Source organism: Scyliorhinus torazame, chromosome 15, assembly GCF_047496885.1.
Source record: "Scyliorhinus torazame isolate Kashiwa2021f chromosome 15, sScyTor2.1, whole genome shotgun sequence".
In the NCBI taxonomy this organism is placed as follows: domain Eukaryota; kingdom Metazoa; phylum Chordata; class Chondrichthyes; order Carcharhiniformes; family Scyliorhinidae; genus Scyliorhinus; species Scyliorhinus torazame.
The window spans coordinates 152,017,733-152,035,555 of NC_092721.1; the positions used below are offsets into that span (position 1 = coordinate 152,017,733).

Sequence of the window (17,823 nt, forward strand, 5' to 3'; positions counted from 1 at the left end):
ATCTCTGTAGTTACTTTTTGGATCCTAGAATGCAAGTCATCAGGCCAAGGGACATATCTACCTTTTGCCTGCCGACCCTGAAAGCATATTGAAGGCAGATGCTGGAACAGGCAAATGTCAAGGTGGGCTGGTTAGATAGTTTGCCATGGTTCTTTGGACTCTGTCCCAGTTTTAACTGTTGTTAGGCCCTCTTCCTCTCACCACCCCCATCACACATTCCTCATGCCCTCTCCAAATCCCCATGCCATCTCCATACCAATTTATATCCTGATGCTAGCTGTGGAAATAGGGTTGATGGAGCAAGACTATCTCTTCTCCTTAATGTCTGAAACTTAAATCAAATTGAACCTTAACTTCTAAACATGAATTTATACTGTCTCAATTTGTGTAATCTTTCCCTGTAATTTAATCTTAGATGTCCAGGAGTGCTCTGATAAATCCATAATACAGCCCCTCCAAGGCCAATGTATCCTCCCGAATGTGTGGTGCCTGGATTGCAAGCAGTACCCCAGGTGTGGTCTACCCAGGGCTTTATATAACTAATACATGATTTCTACTCTTTTCTGTTCTAGTTTTCTAGATTTAAGAGCTGGTGTCCTGTTAAAAATTTTGGTTAGTCCAAACCTGTTCATGACATTTTATAGGTAAATCCACCTGGACCCGTATGGTTCTTTGCTGCGGCACTGTTTCTTGGTTTTAATCATTTCATTCATTTCATTTCAGATACTTTCTATGTCTGAATTGGATGACCTCACATTTTCCTACATTGAACTTCATTTGCCATAGTTTTTGCAATTCACTTAATCTATCAGTGGAATATCAAACCTATTTATAATTTTATGATTCCAACTACACTGTTTACAATGCTGTCATGAGCAAATTTGGATAAGTGGCTTTCTATCCCATCATCTAAGTTATAAATATAAATATATATATATATATATATATATATATGGTGAATAGTTGAGGCCTTGTGGAAAACCACTAGTCACATCCTGCCAATTAGAGTACCTGCCCATCATCACTACTCTGTTTCCACTACTTGGCCAATTTCCTAATCAGGTCAATAACTTGCTTTCAAGTTCTGTGAATTTCAACTTTAGCTAGCAGTCTCTTATGAGGTACTTTATCCAATGCCTTAAAGCAGTGTTTTTCAAAACATTTTCCCCGGGATCCAATTTTGCCAACTGGTGGACCTTCAGGACTCACTTTCTTCCGAATGGTTCATGCATTAAGATACAAAGCCTTTAGCCTGGTCTTTTTGCCATCTTTAATCATCCTAAGTTTCCTTTGTACTGTGGCCATATTCACCTCTCGCCCTTGATTACCCTGTCTACCGTTTTTGCATTTCACTGTTCTTTTATTACTGACCTTGTTTCTCTTAATCGTATCACTCTACCTAGGTTCCCAGCCCCCTGCCATTCGAGTGGGATGGTGGAAATACTGAATCCCCTCCCCACAGACTAATCTTAAAGCTAGGGGTTAACAGCAAATTTCCAAACTAAAACTACTAGGTTTTGTTTAGTAAGTGTTTTAACGATGATAAAACAAAGGTGAGTAGATGGAGTTACAATACAGACCAGTCATGATCTCATTAAATGGCAGAACAGACGTGAGGAAGAATAGTTTATTTCTGTTCCTACATTCCAATCTTCCTAATCCTGGACTGAACAGGTTTTCTAATTCTCACCCAGTCTGTACATGTTGCCTGTTAAAGTTAATTTTTCCACCACCCCCCTTTTCGGAAATAAAAAATAAATCAGGAGGGAATGGAAACGAAGTGTCATCCTTTAGTTGAGAACATTATTCTATCACTAATGACAATTTCTGGTCCTGAACTAGAAGTCCTGACACACCTCAGATTCCAGTAAATGCTGATGAATCCACTGCTCGTTGGTCTTCAGCATAGTACCATGGGATCACTTGCGACAGAACGAGCAGGTGGACTTGGTGACTGGGTTCCCAAAATCCTGTCACAATTACTTTTCGAATAAAGCTGTTGGCTGCATGAAAACACAGCCGTTCGAATTCCTGCTTAACCACGAGGAAAGCTAGGGAGGTATTTACAAAACAAAATCTTTCAACTAAAACTTTACCTTAAATTCTCTCTTGAGACCTGAGCAGGAGAGCAGCGTGCTCCTAACACAAGAAACAGGATGAACTTGGAAATCCGGCACTGAGACCGGACACACTAACACCGTGACCCTTAGCTCAGCGACCCTTCTGACTCCCGCCCTCAATTCACCCGCGGGTCACAATCCACACTTTGAAAAACCCTGCCTTCTAGAAATCCATAGACATTCCCCTGTTGTAATACCCTTGGGTCACCTCTTCAAAAAATTTCAATCAGTTTTTTCAGGCATGACCTCCCTTTATAATTCCATGCTGGCTGTCTCTGATTAGCTGAATGATTTTAAGGTGTTCAGTCACCTTATCCTGAGTTATAGTCTCGCAATTTCTGATAACAGTTGTTAGGCTAATCAGCCTATGATGCTCTGAACACCCTTCTTAATTGATGCTTAAACTCTTTGCTTTAACCAATTTATAACCTGTCTGTTCCCAAGTGTTTTTGGTGTGAATATGTGCAGGAGTGAAAATCCCCATTGATTAATCAATCATAAAATCACTACTGTGCAGAAGGAGGCCATGTGGTCTATTGTGTCTGCAATGACCCTCTGAAAGAGCACCTTACCACGGTCCACTTCCCTACTTTATCCCCGCAACCCCATCCAACCTGCACATCTTTGAACTGTGGGAGGAAACCGGAATACCCAGAGGAAACCCATGCAGACACTGGGAGAACGTGCAGACTCCACACATACAGTCACCCGAGGCCGAAATTGAACCTGGATCCCTTGTGCTGTCAGGCAGAAGTGCTAACCACTGTGCCACCGTGCCGCCCGTTCAGGTGATGGGTTCCCCCACCCCTTTGTTTTTCAGGTTTTACATTTTGCCTCTCCAAAGTGTATGCTTTCTCTCTTGATACAATTTTTGAAACTGTAAAATGTGAACCTGAGGTGAAGTGCCATTTAATGAACTCTGGTCAATATGTGAATAATTGCCTAGAATATTATTTTATCGCCAGACACCGAATCCAGCTGCAAATGAATTCATCCCTAAAGGAGGATCAACCCCTCGGCTAAGTTCTGTATCCCAGTCGAACATGTCAGCCTTTTCACCAGCCTTGTTCTCTCATCCGTCCTTGGGCAGTCCATCGGCAGCTGGGTTAGCCCCAGGTAAGTTATTAGTGATTCAGTAAGTGCTAGTAAAAGCTCTTGTGTATTTTGTCCTCTGTTGCAGGAATGGGCATGAACAAAAGCAAGCTACTTGTTTTAATACCACTTATAAATTATTGTAAGGAATAATGAGTGAAAGAAGTTATTGAGGTGAAGGTCCTCAGTCCATTAACACATTGAAGGGGAAAATATTGCTGAAAATGTCCCTTCTTGAAGATAGGAAGAATTTGGTTTACCTAGTGTGAAAACAGCTTGTGGAATATGCCTGTTAAATTCTTCAGGTCGAAAAAAACCCTCATAGGGAGCTTAAGTGTATTGAGACCCAGCTACCATTTTATCTTGCATTGACATTTACTTGGGAGAAACGTTCAAGGCTGGAACAGATGTTGATCTCTGCTCTGTCTTGTGGTTGGCTACAATAGGATCTATCAAAACCGTAGTCAAGCATGCAATTTTTCATTTGGACATCTAATGATATTTAGAAAACAACTTCTACATCATATAAGTGGACCACTGTCCCACCGCCCTATTCTCAGCGTTTTCTTCCATGGTGGAGGATGGGATGGGGGAGCTGGGGTCGTACATGGAGGTTGCTTAGATCCCTCCTACCTGTATGGAACTTTTCATTTATGAATATTTGAAGACCGATCAAACTTGCTTGTGACGTTGTTTGCTGTTAAGTAGGTCACTGATATTTATGTGCAGGCTTATCCATAAAGAGTAGCAGATTTGGTAAGGTACCAGTTGGCAACTGACCCCTGTAGAATTGTCCCAGCAAAGAATCAGTGCCTTGAGTTTTAAAATTCTTCTGCTTGTGTTCAAATGTATTCATTGCCTTGCTCCTCCCTATTTCTGTAACTACCACAACCCTCCAAGAACATAAAGGATTCTGATGATCAGAAACCTATTCATGAAAAATCTACTTAAATCAACCTTGAATATGTATGATAACTCAGCCTCTATTGCTCTGTGGGAAAGAAAATTCCTAAACCTAAAAAGCTTCTGAGAGAAAGAATTCCTCCTCACCTCCAGCTTAAAGGGAGAAGACTTATTTTTAAACTGTGCTACCTGGTTCTAGACTCCTCCACAAGGGGAAACACCCTCAGAATCTTGTATGTCTCAATAAGATCATCTCTCAATCTTCTTAACTTCGATGAGTATTCGCCCACCTGCTCAACTTTTCCTTTTAAAACAACTCGTCTATCCGAGAAACAACTGAGAGAACCTTTTCTGAACGGCTTCCAATTCAGTTACATCCTTTCTTAAGTAAGAAGACCAAAAATATACACTACACAAGTTACAGTCTCACTAAGGCACTGTTCAGCTGTAGCTACATTTCCTTATTCTTATACTCCATTCCTCTCCCAATAAAGGCCAACGTTTCATTTGCCTTCCCAATCACGGGTGGCACAGTAGTTAACACTGCTGCCCTCGCAACGTCAGAGATCCAGGTTCAGTTGTTGTCTTGGGTGACTGTCTGTGTGGTAGAATTTGCACTTTCTCCCCATGTCAGCATGGGTTTCCTCCAGGCTCCTTCCTCCCACAGTCCAAAGATGTGCAGGTTATGTGGAATGCCCATGTGAAATTGCCCCTTAGTGTCCAAAGATGTGCAGGATAGGTGGGGTTAAGCGGATAGGGTAGGGGAATGGTGCTAGGTAGGGCACTCTTTCAGAGGGTTGTTGCAGACCCGATGGGCCAAACAGCCTCCTTCTGCACTATAGGGATTCAATGATCACTTGCTTCTCATTAGTTTTTTTGTGATTCATGTACCAGGACACCCAGATCCCACTCTACCACAGATCTCTGCAGTTTCTCTTCATTTGAATAATATTCTGGTTTCTATTCTTCCTATCAAAGTGACAAGTTCACACTTTCCCACATTGTACTCCACCTGTCAATTGTTTGCCTACTCACTTAACCTATCTATATCCCTTTCCAGACTCTTGTTCTGTTCTCAATTTGCTTACATCCAAGTCATTAATTTAGATTGTAAATAGGTGGGGCCCCCGTGCTGATCCCTGTGGCACTCTACTAGTTACAGTCTGACAACATGAAAATGACCCATTTATCTTGACTTCCTATTAGTTGACCAATCCCGAATCCGTATGTTACCCCAACATCATGAGCTTTTTATGTGACATCTTATCAAATATCTTTTGGAAATCCACATACCAAGCATCTGCTGGTTCTCCAATTTCCATTCTGCTTATTACTTCAAGAACTCTGATAAATTTGTCAAACACAGTTTTCCTTTCACAAAATCATTTTGCCGCTACTTGATTGTGATATAATTTTCTAAGTGTCCTGCTATTACCTCCTGAATAATGGATTTGAGCATTGTCCTGGGTAATAGGCTAACTGAGCTATAGTCCCCTGCTTTCTGTCTCCCTCCTTTCATGGATAGTGGTTACATTTGTGGTTTTCCAATTCACTGGGTTCTTTCCAGAATCTAGGGAATTTTGTAGCCACTTTTAAAACCCTAGTATGCAGAGCCTCTTTCCTCCTTTTAAACAATCCTTAAAACCAGCCTCTTTTGGTCACCTGTCCTAATATTTCCTCCTTGAGCTGATTGTCAAATTTTTGATTGATTATGCTCCTGCTTTAGATGCTTTACTACTTAAAGTGTTTTATGATTGCAAGTTATTGTCCATGGGAGAATGGAGGAAAATTAGGGAGGATAGAAATGACAGTCCTCCAGTGGAATGAGAAAAGAGAAATTCTGACCGATCCCACATATTTCGATTGAAAGTCTCTGGCCATCTCAAAACCTGAAAGAAACTATAAAGTTCACAATATTTGTGCTCCAGTCAGCATAAGAACTCCGAGTCTACTCTCTACTTAATAGTATCGGCCGAGTAACTGGACTGGCTGATGTGTCATTGGGAAGCCATATGTACTGCGTCCCACAAGACGCACTTTTACTGCAAAGATTTATCTTCCTTTTGAACAAAAGAGATTCAAATTTACATTGCTATGTTTACAAAAATGGAGTTGATGTCTTTCTGGGGTGTGGTTCTTCCCATGTCACCAGTAGACAAGTATGAGTATTGACAGTCGACAAATTTATCAGAGTTCTTGAAGTAATAAGCAGGATGGAAATTGGAGAACCAGCAGATGCTTGGTATGTGGATTTCCAAAAGATATTTGATAAGGTGTCACATAAAAAGGTTATTACACAAGATAATAGCTCATGATGTTGGGGTAACATACGGATACGGGATTGGTCAGCTAATAGGAAGTCAAGATAAATGGGTAATTTTCAAGTTGTCAGACTGTAACTAGTAGAGTGCCACAGGGATCAGCACGGGGGCCCCACCTATTTACAATTGATCAAGGGCGAGTAAATAATTAGAAGCTGAGCTGAGGCCTATTTGTAACATCCTTTTTGTAATTCTGGATGAATCTAAAACTGCATAGACCGGGGTGAGTCTGGGTCTTTCTTGGATTGACTGGCTTAGATACACACTGGATGTTCAGGTGCCATCCTTCAAATTTCTCGACATGTACACAGGATTCAGACTAAGAAAATGACTTGGATCAAGCTATGTTACAAAAAAGTCTGGCCTTCTCCAGTTTTTTGATTTACAATTGGTATCCTAAACATTGAAAAAGTATTTAGTCTTGACTTTATATGTTGTAGAAAATGTTCGGATGATGTATACTAGCACCATTTATTTGAAGTCTGAATTTTTCATTTGCTCCTGAATAGTATATATTTCTTCACTTGCATGGTTTAAACGGGTAGATTGAGCTTTCTTTGTCTTGGTTCAATCTTAACTTTGATTAACGTCCTTTAGATACCCTTATATCCAGACTCAAAATCTCTCATGATTTTTGTGGATGCTTCCGAGTCATACAGCCAGTGGTGTAATGGCAGTTTTAGAAAAGGATATGTTTTCACCTTGGAAGTTCTCAGGGCATGCTTACTCCAGAAGGTCTTTTTTCATCTTCTACGCATTTTTAGCATTGTGAAGGAGACTTTGTTACATTCTTTGTCAAATACAGATCCACTAAGCTAAACAGAAAACAATTTAATTTAAAGAGCAAAAATATATTTGTTTTTTGATTTCAAGCTAATACTTTCTACTCTCTTGGTTTCAAGATAGATTGCTGAAAAACAATTATTTTGTAAAAGAAATTGGCCATTTAAACAAACCAACCTTGTTTTTTTTCTTTAAATAACTATTGGCCGGAATTCTGCAGGTTTCCCTGGGGCGTGGGTGGCTTCAATGGGAATTCCCATTGACAGCGGCAGGGCAGCAGCGAATCCCGCCGCCTGCAAGCGGTGAGCCGCTGAGAAACATGTGGCTGGGAGGCTGGAGAATCCCACCCATTGTCTCTTTTCAATCACCACTTGACGCAGAATGTGACAGTTATCTGAACTATATATTTTCTCACATCTTAACTATACTGACCAGTAAAGATTTTGCTGCAGGTAACAATTTATATGCTTTCCGTTTTAGTATCCAGTAACTGTATAGGTCTTTGCTCGTTATTCCTTACCATTCTCAACAAAATACCGTTAGACTTGACAATTCAAATTGACCCAGCATCCAAAATATTTGGGGAGCAAATTCCTGACTGCTGCTATACTTCATGTGGAAAACACTTGTCACAGCCATCATAAGCGTTTTTTGTCTTTCGCTCAAACAGCTGACTAGTATCAGAGTTAGACTCTGCCATTAAACCAGTCCCAGATCTCTCTGCCAAGTTCTTCTCGCATTGAAGACTTGCACTATGAAGGAAGCAGCAACATGCTATTGAGCCTTATCTCTTAGCTGCGGTTTTGTTTGAACCTGGTAAAGTCCAATGATCTTGCTGGTGAAACTGATTTAAAGAGTATAAAAAAATTATTAGGCATCAATACATACTTTAAGAAATATTGGTAATCTTATGATAGTCAACATAGATTGGTAAGCGGCAGGCCATACTTTAGTAATTTAGTTCTTAGAAGCAGAGTCAGGAGAAATTATCATCGGGAAATGGCAGTGTCGTTGACCAGGAATTTGCAGCCCCATTGCAGTAGGTTTTCCAGTGGCAGAGGCTGCTTGCCATTGGCTGCAAATGTGATCTTACAGTCCCGCCAAATTCTATGATGTTTTGCATGGCTCGCCACCACGCCGCCAGGGACCCTGGGGCAGGGGCCGAATTCGGTAGGGCTGGAAATTCCCATCCATTGAACAAATATTTTTGTCTGTCTTCAGAGTTAAGGACACAAGTTACAACAGAAATGGAAGGCCACCGAGGTGAAAAAAAGTGAGGACGTTTGAGTAATTGATACCAGCAGAGAAAAAGTATTGGAGATGCATGAGTGACGTGAGTGCCAGGGCAGCACGGTGGCACAGTGGTTAGCACTGCTGCCTCACAGCAGCAGAGACCCAGGTTCGATTCCAGCCTTGGGTGCCTGTCTGCGTGGGGTTTGCATGTTCTCCCCGTGTCTGTGTGGACTTATTCCGGGTGCTCCCGTTTCCTCCCATAGTCCACTCGCCCTCGCCCCCCCCCCCCCGGCCATGGGCAAGCCTGGCCCTGGTAGTGCCAACCTGACACTTGGTCACCCTGCCGAGTGGTGCTGCCAGGCTGATAATGCCAAGTGGCCTGGGTGCCAGGAGAAGCTCCAGGGTGGTACTCTGCCCTGTCCCCGATTACCCAGGGAGCTGTAATGGCCTGTGTGCCCCCCCCCCCGAGATGCCACCGTGGTCTACATTTGTGGAAACCTGTGCTAAATGGCACCTGGTTGAGGTCTTGCAGGAGTGACCGTTGACTCCTGGGCACCCCGTGCAAAGGGCATACGTGTATTTAAATGAGCCTTATTTAAATCTCATTATCTGGATCACACCCAAAGAGGCGGTGATTCAGATCGCACCGGGCAGAGTAAGTCGGGTGACTTTGTGATCGGCCCGGGGTAGAGCCGGGCGCAACACGGTGGCTGAATCGCGCCCATAGAAATTTCTCTAAATCTTGTAGTATTTTTATCCGCTCATTAACTCACAGAAACATTTGGGTTTCTAACTTTTGTGGTGATTTTTAATTTATAATTAATTTACATCTCTACTTCTGCTTTGAGCGTTATCAGTGTCGCAATGGAAGACCATTCCACAAATCTTCTCATCCCTTATAGTTCTATACCTAGACTCCCTACAATTCTTACAATTAGAAGTTTAAACGAATATGCTGCAATATCACTGATATATAATTACATTATAATGACTATTGATATAAAATATGCATTACATTGCATTACAACTATTCAGGCCTTAAATAGTGGCTGCAATTATTTTTTCAATTCTTTATTAGATCAATATAAAGGAATTTGAGACTGAACTTAGGTTGGTTGTCTAGCACGAGACTCGGCTGGTTATTGTAGTGTACAATATTGAACTGCTGTACATGTATAATGCTGCTTTTAAAATATAAATTTACTGCTAAAATCACCATTTACTTTAAATTAATCTCCCCGACATTACTGTGAGCACTGCATGAAAAAAATCATCAGGCCATTTATAAATTTTTCTTTTTACACTTTCGTTCGCTAGTTATAAAAGTATGGGTGATGGAAGAAAAAGCTGTTTGACCTCCGAGGTGATTGGAGGAGGCACATCGCATGATGAAATTTCCAGGGATACATCCAGCCAAAGTTGGAAACCCAACACCAGAATTGTATCTCCTGAGACTAATACAAGTAGAATGTAATCAGTGACATTACAATAGCATTAGGTCCATGAATAAATGCTCTTATTTGAGCTCAATGAGATTTAGCCAATTAAAAAAAAAAAGCAGATGGAATAAATTTCACTTTGTTTATGTGGATTTGTGAGACAGATGGGACTCCAGAACTATGTATGGAAAAACCTGTTTTGTTGAATCGAGAGCACTAACTTCCTGTTTCTATTGTTAATCAGGTTTCTAAATGGCCACTGTTTCCTGCCTTATGGTCTAAAGCCACAGAAAACAACTACATTTATAGCACACACAGTAAGGACAAAAGGCACAACATAATGCATCACATAAATAAGAGTTTCAAGTTTATTTGTTTCCAGCATTTGGGAACATGGAATTATAAGGTATGAAACTGCAAAACATGATCAAAATAATTTGTTTGGTGCATGATAATTCAGGTCAAATATGCAATTGTGTTTTTAGATAGTGGGCACTTATCCTTCAACAACAGCGACAACTTACGTTGATAAAGCTTCTTTAATGTAATTAAATGTTCCGAGGTGCTGCGCCGGAGTATTATAAAACAAAGCACAATACCAGAATGAGCTTTTAGGTCTTAATCAAATAGGTGAATTTTAAGGAGTGTTTTAAAGGAGGATAGCAAGGCAAAGAGGTGTAGGCAGGGTATTCCAGATCTTGAGGTCTTGGCAACTGAAAGTGAGGCTACCAATGGTAGAGCAATTAAAATTGGGATGCACAAAAAACAGGATTAAAGAAATGCAGATATCTCAAAGGGTGGCAGTGGTGGAAGAGGTTACAGATAGAAGGAGGGGGAAGGCCATGGTGGGACTTGAAAACAAGGATGAGAATTGTAAAATCAACATATTGCTTGATCGGGAGCCATATAGGCCAGTGAGCACAGGTGATCGGGGCAGGACTTGCTGCGTATTAAGACAGGACAGCAGAATTTTGGATGATCTCAAGTTTACAGAAGATGCATTTGCGAGAGACCAGAATGGAAGCATTGGAATAGTTGAGTGTAGAGATAATGAAGGCATGACTGAGGGCTTTGGCAGTAGATGAGCTGAGACGGTGTCGAAGTCGGGTCATGTTACAGAGATGGACGTCGGCAGCGTTAGTGATAGTGCAAATATGAGATCAGAATCTCATCTCGGATTCAGATGTGACACCAAGGTTGTGAACAGACCTGCTTAATCTCAGACTGTTGTCGGGGAGAAGGATGGAGTCAGTAGCTAGGAAATGAAGTTTGGAGCGTGCACTGAAAACAATGCCATCAATTATCCCACTTTTAATTGGAGGAAATTTCTACTCATCCAGTGCTGGGTGTCAGATAAGCTGTCTGATAATTTAGCAAGATTGGAGGAGTAGAGAGAGGTCGTGATACAGAATTGTTTGTCATCAGTATACATGTGAAAACTGAAGCAGTTCCTTTTGGTCATGTCACCGAGGGCAGCATGTAAATTAGAAATAGGAGGGAGCCAAAGATCGATGCTTGGGGTTACCATAAGTAAGGGTGCAGCAGTAGAATGAGAAGCCACTTTCAGCAAGAAAATTCCCCTCCCTTACTGTATTTGTGCATGCTTCAGTTTTTTTCCTATGCCATCCGCATTTATTTAAAATTCGCAAACATTAAACTTGACTCCAGGTGACTCCAGTTGTATTCTGACAAATATTGTAAAGTTGTTACTTTTTTGGACATGTTTTGCATTTTATGTTAGCTTTTGTTTTGGCTTTTACCTTGTGATAGATGTAATCAAGTATACCATAACATCTTTTAATTGCATTTTTCGTGAGCTGCAAGTTATTATTGAAGAAAAGGTAAAATTACAGAGTCCAGGCCTGGTATATTAAAACAAAATACCTAAACAATTGAACTAAAAGACAGATATGGGGAAACAATGAAACTTCTGCAGAAGAGATCTTTCCTAATTTGGGGACACATTAAAAATAATTCTCCAGGAAGAAGTTCTGCACCCTCCTCAAGGTAGCCCTACCTTATCCCGAGTTAATTAGTTTGGCTTGGGAAATGAAGCTATTAATTGCTCCATCAGATGGATATATTCAATTCCTCTTATGTTTATGGCTTTCACCAAAAAACATATTGTGTTGAAATGTAGTAAAAGATAATTTGAATTGTCATGAATGATATCTCAATTTAACTTCCCATTAAGTTGATCTTTGTAGAGAAATTGTTCTTGGCAGCTGTATCTGTATCAGAGCAGTTTGCTTATTTGAGGCTTGGAGATTACCTTCCCTTACTTCAACAATAGATATTGTCTTGTAGAATTTGCAACTTGAACCTGAAAACAGCTTAAATACAGAACTGAAACAGGCTCTTTAGCCAATCAAGTCTACGGAGGCGATTCTCCGATATGGAAGCCAAGTGTTCGCGCCATCGTGAACACCGTTGCGTTTCACGACGGTGCAAACAGGGCCCAGGCACGACCTATTCTGGCCCCCACAGGGCGCCAGCACGGCGATGGAGCGGTTCACGCCGCTCCAGCGTCCTTACGCGTTGCCAAATGGGCACCACGCCAACCCGCGCATGCGCAGTTGGGGCAGCCCAATCCTGCGCATGCGCAGTTGGGCCGCGCCATCCTACGCATGTGCGGGGAATGCCTTACGTACGCCGGCCCCTCACCAACATGGAGCCGGTGTTCTGGGGCCGCGCGCGGAAGGAGGTAGTCCCAGAGGGGGGAGAGGCCGGCCCGCCGATCGGTGGGTCCCGATCGCAGGCCATACCCCATCTGAGGCCACCCCGGTGAAGGAGCTCCCCTCCCTCCCCCAAAGGCTGCCCCCCCCCCCCCAGCGTTCCCGCAGAGCTCCCGCCGGCAGCGACCAGGGGTGGATGGCACCGGCGGGAACCTGTTGAATCGTAGCGGCCGCTCGGCCCATCCGGCCGGAGAATCGCCGCTTGCCAGGGGAGAATTGCGTGCGGGGGTCGGGGCTGCGTGGCGCGATTTGCGTGGCGCCCCGGCCATTCTCCCACCCGGCGTGGGGGGGGGAGAATAGCGCCCTACGTTTTTTGTCTCTAAGTCACAAACCTCATTTCATTCCATTCTCATCACTGCCCATAATTTTGAGAATACTTTTCGAGGAGCCAGTGTCTAGTTCCCTTTTGGAGGAACTACTCACTACTCCACTACGTTGGTGAAAGGGCTATAAAAACTCTGGAAAATGGTGTGAAGAATTAGATCAAGTATAGAGCACACAAACAGGCCATTCATCTCAATTAGTCTGCTGGTTTTTAATACTCTACACAAGTCTCTTGCCCCAACCCCTAGCCCCTCCCTCCCTGTGTAGTTCTAAATTCTAATCAATCTCTTAATGAAATTAATTTTTATTTCACTATTGAATTTATGGGGAATTATCTTGTATTTATGAACCCTCGCTTTAGATTCTTCCACAAGTGGAATTTTCACTGCCTTTATCCTATCCAACCCATTTATCATTTTAAAGACCTCTCTCAAGTCACCTCTAAGTTTTTTCTTAAAAGTAAAAGTCCTAATCTGTTAATGAGTTCTGTCATGGACAGAATGTATGTGTTCTCTTATTCCTCGTGATCAGTATGTTTTGTATGAAAAAGGTGTTTTGTTTTTTTAAATTTAGAGTACCCAATTATTATTTTCCAATTAAGGGGCAATTTAGTGTGGCCAATCCACCGAACCTGTACATCTTTGGGTTGTGGAGGCGAAACCAAAGCAGACACGGAGAGAATGTGCAAACTCCACATAGACAGTGATCCAGGGCCGGAATTCGAACCCGGGTCTTCAGCGCCGTAGGCAGCAATGCTCCACTGTGCCATGCGGTGTCCCCTTTTTTAAACCTTAGACATTAAACTCTCAAAACATTTTTAAAGGTTATTTTTTCTCACACACTTATCCCAAATTGACGCAATATTACTGACTCGCTGACTTACCCTCTCTCGCGCCCGCTCTTCCGACCATCCTAACGCATACCTGCTCGTCCACTCTCGTGCTCACCCACCTGCCCTTGCTCCCGCCCTCATGCCCGCCGTCCCTCCTGGCTACCCTGCCCCCTCCCCTCACTGTCTCACCCGCCCCCTCGCTCTCACTCGCCCTCGTCCCCGCCCACTCACATGATGGGATACAGGTGAAGATAATGTACTTATACAAATTATAGTTTTCGCAGTCTCTAATTTACCATCTCCAGTCTCCCAATGGCAGTCCTGGTTTATGAGATGGTTTTGATGACTTAAAGTTGATGTGACGGTCTTGTAAAGCGAAGGGTTCACAGCAAGTTGGGAGGCTTCATTGTAATTGATTAGCTATAAGGTTGGTCTTTAGATGAATTTGTAACTGGGACAGGTTATGTATTCTGGTTGCCTGATGTCTTGCAGCTTGTTCCAAGTCTGGTTCACAGACTGGCTAAGCTGATGGTTCACTGGCTTTTGGTAGAACTGCCTGCATACAGCTCTAGCTGTCTCGCCATTTTCTAATTTCCAAGTCCTTTTGAAATAAGGTAGTGGTGTTCATGTTAATTACAGACCCACTTGTGGGCTAGCATCTCGTGAGGTTTGGGACAGATAATGTCTTTGTTTTTGAATGTTCTATTCATTCTAATAGTACTCTCTTGATTTGTTTCTGTGAAGGGCATTGACTTACATCAGTTTGGAATGCTCTTTGTTCCCTCTTGAGACCGGGAAGCGGTTCTCATCCACAAAATAAGTCAGGTGATCCTTGGGCAACCATCCTTTCCAGCCTTTGTGTCCACATTTTAAAATATAAAATTTAGTTTGAAGCTCAGATTAGGACAAGCTGGCATTGGGCATGACAGTGGGAAAGCCCATGGAAATTCACTTACAATGGGAATTTAAGTATATACACTGAAGGATAACATTGAAGTAATTTCATATTCTGTACCATAAATATGGCTTTCCAGATGATTTGTTTAGTCAATTGGTTGAATTCTGGACTTGTGTCATGGAGAGAGGAGAGATAGGTAAACTGCACTGATTTCCCCATATCACCAGAAGGTATATTGAATTATTTCTTTAGTATGTGGTGGCCTGGTTTCCCAATCCCCCTGTTTGTGTGCTCCAATTAACTAATCATTTACAGAGAACTCGTATTAAGATTGACTCCGACGTTATTTCACACGTTCGTGTACACACTCATCTCATTCACTTACACTCAAGGGAGAGGGATAGAAACTAAACGTGTGTGTGTGTGGATGTGTGTGTGTGTGTGTAAGGGGGGCTGTTTAGCACAGGGCTTAATCGCTGGCTTTGAAAGCAGACCAAGGCAGGCCAGCAGCACAATTCAATTCCCGTAACAGCCTCCCCGAACAGGTGCCGGAATGTGGCGACTAGGGGCTTTTCACAGTAACTTAATTGAAGCCTACTTGTGAAAATAAGCGATTTTCATTTCATTTCATTTCAAGTGTGTGTGTATAAGTGTGTGGGATCCAGCGGGCTGCTTTGTCCTGGATGGTGTCGAGTGTCTTGAATGTTGATGGAGCTGTACCCATCCAGGCAAGTGGAGAGTATTCCATTACACTCCTGACTTGTGGACAGGCTTTGGGGGGGTCAGGAGGTGAATTACTCGCCGTAGGATTCCTACATTTGACCTGCCTTGGTAGCCATAGTATTAATATGGCTAATCCAGTTCAGTTTCTGATTAATGATAACCCCCAGGATTTTGATAGTGAGGGATTCAACGAAGGTAATGCCATTGAATGTCAAGGGGGGATGGTTAGATCCTCTCTTGTAGGAGATGGTCATTGCCTGGCACTTTTGTGGCCTGAATGTAACTTGCCACTTGTCAACCCAAGCCTGGATATTGTCGTTGCAATGAGGAAATAAGAAATTTACAAATGGATGTAGATAGGTTAGGTGAATGGGCCAAAATTTGTCAGATGGAGTTTAATGTGGATAAGTGTGATGTTATCCATTTTTGTCAGACAAATGGAAAGACAACTTATTATCTAAATGGAGAGAAACTTCAGAGTGCAGAGGGATCTGGGTGTCCTCGTGCATGAAACTAGTATGCAGGTACAGTAGGCAATAAGGAAGGTAAATGGAATTTTGGCCTTTATAGCTAAAGGAATACAGTATAAAATTAGGGAGGTGTGGCTGCAACTCTACAAAGCACAGGTGTGACCGCACTTGGAGTACTGTGTACAGTTTAGGTCCCCTTGTCTGAGGAGGAATGTAGTTGCATCAGAGGCAATTCAAAGGAGGTTCACTGGATTGATTCGAGAGATGAGAGGTTTGTCTTATGAAGAGAGATTGTGCAAGTTAGTCCTATACTTACTCGAGTTTAGAAGAATGAGAGGAGATCTAATTGAGGTATGTAAAATGATAAAAGGTATTGACAAAGTAGATACTTCCTCTTATGGGACAATGTAGAATGAGATCATAGTTTTAGGATAAGGAATAGCAGATTTAAAAGAGACAGTTCGAAAGGGTTTGTACAATCAGAGGTGACATACCACCAGCTAAGAAAATAATTGTTTTGATCCGAAACCCCTGGCAGTAGCACCCAGGCAAAAGACCAATCCTGTGCTGACTTATAGCAGCCATTTGTTTTTGGTTCAGCAGTAAGTCCTTTTTAAAAAAAAAAAAAGCAGCAATAGGAATAAAGTTTGGAATTTCTTTTAATGTCCCAGGGACACAACCGTTCTTTCGCACTCTGAAGGAAATAAAGGAATTCAATTTTTTTAATGTCTTGCAAAAGAAAACAAAGTAGACATAAGAAGTAATTCTCTCATTCAGATAGGAATTCTCTCATTCAGATAGGAAAGTCAAACACAGCTATCAGGAGCAATGCCAGATCGCTGCTCTTTTTCTGAGGTTTAAAGACTGGATAGGGGTCGGCAATTACATTGCCCTTTCCTTCAGTGTGGGTAATGCTTAGGTGACCTGGGAAATTCAAAATCTGTCTTTATTAGAAAAGGACTATTTAGGGACTAGAGTTCTGAATGTTTCTTTTGGGGGTAAGTATTGATTTCAGAACTCTGTGCCAGTTCAAATCTGGTTATCTAGTGTCTAAAGGGTTTTACATGGCGGTCCTGGTTGTTAATGACAGCCAAGCTGTTCTGGGTTATTGGCAGGGGTATTCTGTGTGTCTCACTCTCTAAGTACAATGTCTTTTGATTGTAAGGTTGAGCTGCTCTTGTCAAGCTTAATTCTTCCTGTCCATTTTGTAACCTGTGAAATCAGTTTCTCAGACCCAGGCACTGTTTCCAAGCTGATTTCAGGAGAGACATACAACCTACGAGGAGGAATCTTGGCTCTTTGAGCCTGTGCCGCCATTCACAAAGATTATGCCTAACCCCGGTTACCTTTTACCTCCTTGTTTATCAAGAATTTATCGATCTTTGCTTCCACTGACTTTTGAGGAAGGGAATTCCAGTACCCTCAGAGATTGGGAGAGGCTGTAATGTATTTTGGTCTTCATTAGGGATTCTAGTTCAGCATCTGGCTTGTGCGCAAGCACAGCTGGGATGTTCCAGTTGCTGTTACTGGCTCCCTTGGCTGGTACTGCAACGTCTTGTCGCTATCCTGGGCAGGCATTTCCAGACATGGATGATAGGGAATGTTGGCTTATCGAAGGGGTCACAAGTGGGCTTACAAAGTTACTGTGAAAATCCCCTAGTTGCCACACTCCGACGTCTGCTCTGTTACACAGAGGGAGAATTCAGAATGTCCAATTCTGTTCAAACCCTATGTAGATCTGTATAGGATTCTTACAAGTGTTTCGGAATTACTACTGATTTCTCTCTAAGCCTAACTCCTGGGCACTAAGGACGACAGCCTCGGTCTGTTTTGTAATTAATGAACACGTACGGTATCAGCATGGAGTAGACCTCTTGGGCTTTCCCGATAGGTGTCCCAGTTCAGAAAGTCAAGGGGCGGGATTCTCCCAGCCCTGGGCCGGGTCGGCGA

General features: G+C 42.4%; 1 protein-coding gene across 2 annotated transcripts in view; it reads left to right on the plus strand.

The window, feature by feature from the left end:
• Positions 1 to 17,823, plus strand: part of pan3 (poly(A) specific ribonuclease subunit PAN3) — a 269,750-nt gene that overhangs the window by 146,947 nt on the left and 104,980 nt on the right. For both annotated transcript variants that reach the window (XM_072476944.1, XM_072476943.1), the window contains exon 5: positions 3,086 to 3,236. In XM_072476944.1, the coding sequence (XP_072333045.1) occupies positions 3,086 to 3,236 (151 nt within the window). The remainder of the gene's footprint in view (positions 1 to 3,085; positions 3,237 to 17,823) is intronic.